The 4,196-nt window shown below is 58.4% G+C and overlaps 1 protein-coding gene across 6 annotated transcripts in view; it reads right to left on the bottom strand.

The window, feature by feature from the left end:
- Positions 1-4,196, bottom strand: part of PDE4A (phosphodiesterase 4A) — a 44,304-nt gene that overhangs the window by 11,122 nt on the left and 28,986 nt on the right. For 4 of the 6 annotated variants that reach the window (XM_007460665.1, XM_007460664.1, XM_007460667.1 and 1 more), the window contains 4 exons: positions 3,896-3,932; positions 3,705-3,775; positions 2,864-2,913; positions 2,571-2,683 (listed from right to left, as the gene is read on the bottom strand). In XM_007460665.1, the coding sequence (XP_007460727.1) occupies positions 2,571-2,683; positions 2,864-2,913; positions 3,705-3,775; positions 3,896-3,932 (271 nt within the window). Of the gene's footprint in view, positions 1-638; positions 1,062-2,570; positions 2,684-2,863; positions 2,914-3,704; positions 3,776-3,895; positions 3,933-4,196 lie in introns of those variants that run through there. The other 2 variants (XM_007460668.1, XM_007460669.1) reach the window with 2 other exon arrangements.

The following is a 4,196-nucleotide window of genomic DNA, read 5'->3' as shown; positions in this document are numbered from 1 at the left end:
CAGCAGGAAGGGTGAGCCCGCATGGCCCACATCAGGACGAGCGCTCCCTCCTCCCACTACTGCCAGAGGCCTGGGCACACATAGAGAGTCACACACACACACACACACACACACACACTCACACACAAGATGGACCCACAAAGTCACACAACCGCACACAGAGTCACAGACTCCCATATTACACAGTTCTACACAGCCCCAGACACACAAACCAAGGAGCATACACAATAAGGCAGTCACTGACACTCGGGGTCACATGCCCCAGAAAAATCACGCCGCTCTGGGCTCATAAACATGGCCCCAAACACAACACCACAATCAGAGCCACGTGATTTCAGCCAGGGCCACCCCCTGGTCCCTGACCCAGGCAAACAAGCATATAGTCAGGCAGCCCCCCACCACTGCAGACACACACGTGTGTGCACTGGCAGTCACACCCAGAGAAAGACCCACACCCCCAGCCACCCGCCATCCACGCCCAGCCCTGGGCCACACACAGAGACCCAGTCACAAGGCTTCACGTCCAGGCCGCACACGTGCACAGCTGCACACACAAGCTTAGACCGGGGGCTGGAGGGTCTGAGGTGGGCAGACCAGAGCCAGGTCTCCTGCCCATCCTCCACCCCAAGTTCCCCTACCTGGTCCCACCAGCCCACCAGCCATGGCTTGGAGCAGGTCTCGCAGAAGAAATCCACCAAGGGCATCTTGGAGTCTTAGCCCTGCTCAGGGCTGCTGCACACAGAGGCTGGGCTTGGGGAGTCCGGGATTAGCAGCTACTGTGCAGGGGGCGGGGGAGCAGGGTGCTGGGCAGGTGGGCAGTGGAAGGGGGAGCCGCGGAGGGGCCCGGGCCGGCCCAGCAGGGCTGGGGGCTCCCTTCCCCTCCGCGCTCCCAGCAGCAGACCTGGTTACATGGTCCGCCAGCCCCTGGCCCCGATGGGCACTCCCGCGGCGGCGGCTGGTGGTGGCCAGGGACCCCTGCCCATGGGGGGGTGGCAGGGTAAGGGTCCCAGGAGGAGGCTTCAGAGGCTCTGGGCTCCGTGTGTTCGCCTGTGTGTGTGCGTGTGCGTGCTCACTGCAGCACTGGCAGGCTGCACTCGATGTCAGGTGGTGCTGGAGGTGGGGGGGCTGTTAAAGGGGCATTGGAGCCCACGGGCCTCAGGCAGGACCCAGCTGGGGCTGCTGGGGAGAGGCAGGGAGGCACACACACCCTGGAGAGGACGTGCCCCCTCCGTGGACACACCCAGAGACAGACACACACCCACATGCTCCACACACAGACACACCCACACTCAGACACACCTTCCACACCAAAACAGCCAGACACCTGACACACTCATGCACTTGAATACACTCCAACCCCCAAATGCTCTCTGTCCCTTGCTGACCACACACACACACACAGAGTCACAACTCTGTTGTTCAACACATTTATAGGTATATAGTTGACCTCACAGAAATACAAATGCCTTCAGATACACCCCTTCCAAGAACGCAGACTCACACTCAGATGTGGAGACACACACTAAGGGATAAACACCCAGATACTGGACACACTTACAGACACACTCAACACACCCACAGACACACTTGTAAACAAACACAAATACCCATGTGTCCTTAGACACACATGTGCCCTGACAAATCCATAAGGGGATACTCACACTCACACCCACAGATACACACGCATACACCCCATCGTAGAAATACACCCACAGACCTACATTCAGAGACACAGTCACATTCTCGGATGCTCAACACACCCTCAGGGACACAAGCGCCCTCAGACTCACATGTTCCCAGACAAACCTCCACCCATGGGTGTATGCACCCACCAACACAGACACCTCTACCTGCACATTCATTTCCTGATAGGCATCCTCCCACAAGGGCTGTTACCATGCTGCACAACTCCAGGAAGTGTCATTCACATTGCCTGCTTTCTGAATGGTGTCCCCTGGAGTTGTGCAGTGAACAGTCTGCACAGCTGTGCATGGAAGCCTTGCACCCTCTCCCGCAGCCCTGCAAGCGTGCACACACACACACGCACACACACACACAGAGTTACAAACACATGGAGATATACACTCAGATTCACATCTGGACCAACTCACACCTCGGAGACATACACACCCCTCTGCCACAGCTCCCCACACTTACAGCCCCGCGTAATCAGCTGTGCACACCCATACACACTCCATAGATACACATGTGCATGCCACCCCTGCCGGATCCTATTGGAACACACCTTCCCGCGCTGCAAATGTGTAGCCAACAAATCAACAGCCACATAGACCCATAGCCACAGATACACATTCATAAACCATACAAACATACAACCCACCCCCCAGGAGAGATATCACCTACGGACACACACACACACAAACACGCACACATGTACACCCCAGGGCCCCCCAGCCCTGGGAGAAGTCAGAATCTATAGGCGCTACAAAGTCCGCCCAGGGGTTGACCCCACCCCATAGGCTCTAGCCACAGGCTGACCCCACCCACCAGCCACGCCCCACAGTTAACCCCACCTCAGCAGTCGGCCCCGCCCCACAGGCCTTGCACACCTTGTGGGATGCCATCTCGCTGACAGAGCGGTAGGTCTGCATGGTCTCCAGCTGCTCCAGACACCAGTCGAGCTCCTCCAGTGTCTCCCGGGCCAACTGCTGACACGTCTCTTCTGGAGAAGGGGCAGCCAGAGCAGTGACTGAGAGGGTCCACATGCAGATCCCCAGAGGTGATGGGGGCCCACCAGGTGAGTAGGGTGCAGGGAGACGGGGGTGAGACAGCCTCCCCGGGTGAGGGACCCCCCCACTGGGGCAGCAAGAGGGGTCTTTCCCATCCCCCGGGGCTTAGTTACCTGATAGCGTGGCCTTGCAAACGGGGGTTGGGCCACCCAGCGGGGACCGCCTGCAAAGAAATGGGGCTCCAACAACAGCCTGGTCCTCCCCATCTCTGCTTCCCCCTGTCCATGAAGAGTGCTGATTTTCTTTTTTCTGAGCCCTCTCTGTGTCCCAGGCATGCTGCCATGTACTCTGCCCGTGGCCTCTCACAGAGCCCCACAAGAACCCATTTTACAGATGAGGAAACTGATGCTCCAGAAGGTGAACTGACTTCCTCAAGACTACACGGCTGGTAGGGTCAGGTCCTGTGTCTCCAAAGTCCCTGCTTCCCTGACCATCCCTCCCCCCAGCTCCTTGAACTTGAGGATGGCTCTGCCCCCCACTCCCAGAGGGACCAGCAGCTCTCAGCCACACCTCTGCCCCCAAATAATAACAACTACTTCTATTTAGTGAGCACTTACTACGTGCTGGGCAATATTCAAGCACTTTCTATATATCACCTTCTGAACTCCTCAGAGCAGCTCTCTAATGGAGACACTATGAAATTCCCATATTATGGAGGGGAAACAGAGGCACCAGAGGATGCTATTTGCCCAGCAAGTTGGCATCAGGGCCAGGAGTGGCCCAGAGGCTGGGGTGGCTTTGGCCACCTAAGAACTCTGTCCAGACCCCTCTGTCTTTATTTATAAAAGTTTCTGCGTCTTAGGCATTCAAATCACAATGATTTACTGGCTCAGAGGGAGCTGTCACTTGAACAGAGGCTCAGAGAGGTCAAGTGCCTGCCTGAGGTCACACAGCAGCACGGAGAGTTGTGCTGAGCCTCATGATCATGGGGCTCTGGGCCCAGCCTCCACTTACTTGTTGCTGGGAATGGGCACATTGGTCAGGAGGGAGAAGTTGCTGCGAACGCTCCGGAGACTGGCCAGCACCTGAGTTGGGGAGCCACAGTGAGGAAAGTGGTCCACCCAGAGGGGCAGCGGGGGCTGGGCCCCTGTCCCCAAGTGTGGTGTAAGGTTAGAGCCCCTCCCTCCTTAGGGGAGGGGTCTTACCTGGGCGAACGGTGTCACGATGAGGTCCTCTGCATGCCTACAAGGACAGGGGCAGGTCAGAGGTCCTCACAGTGGGACCCCCAAGGGCCGGCGTGGAGAGGGACTGGGGTGCAGGGAAGCAAGTCTCTGGGGGAGGGTCACTCTGGGGGGAGGGGCTGGGCCCAGGGAGGCTGGTGGGCAGGAAGGGGGCTCTGTGGGTTGGTGGGGGGAGGACACTTAACACCTCACAAGGGTGGCCACGCTGCGGGGGGGGGCCAGGCAGGGAGAAGCGCTCAGGGGGGTGGGTGGGGCGGGGGGGGGG

The sequence above is a fragment of the Lipotes vexillifer genome, unplaced genomic scaffold, assembly GCF_000442215.2.
Source record: "Lipotes vexillifer unplaced genomic scaffold, Lipotes_vexillifer_v1.1 scaffold1011, whole genome shotgun sequence".
NCBI lineage: Eukaryota > Metazoa > Chordata > Mammalia > Artiodactyla > Lipotidae > Lipotes > Lipotes vexillifer.
This window is presented reverse-complemented; position numbering and strand designations above follow the sequence as displayed.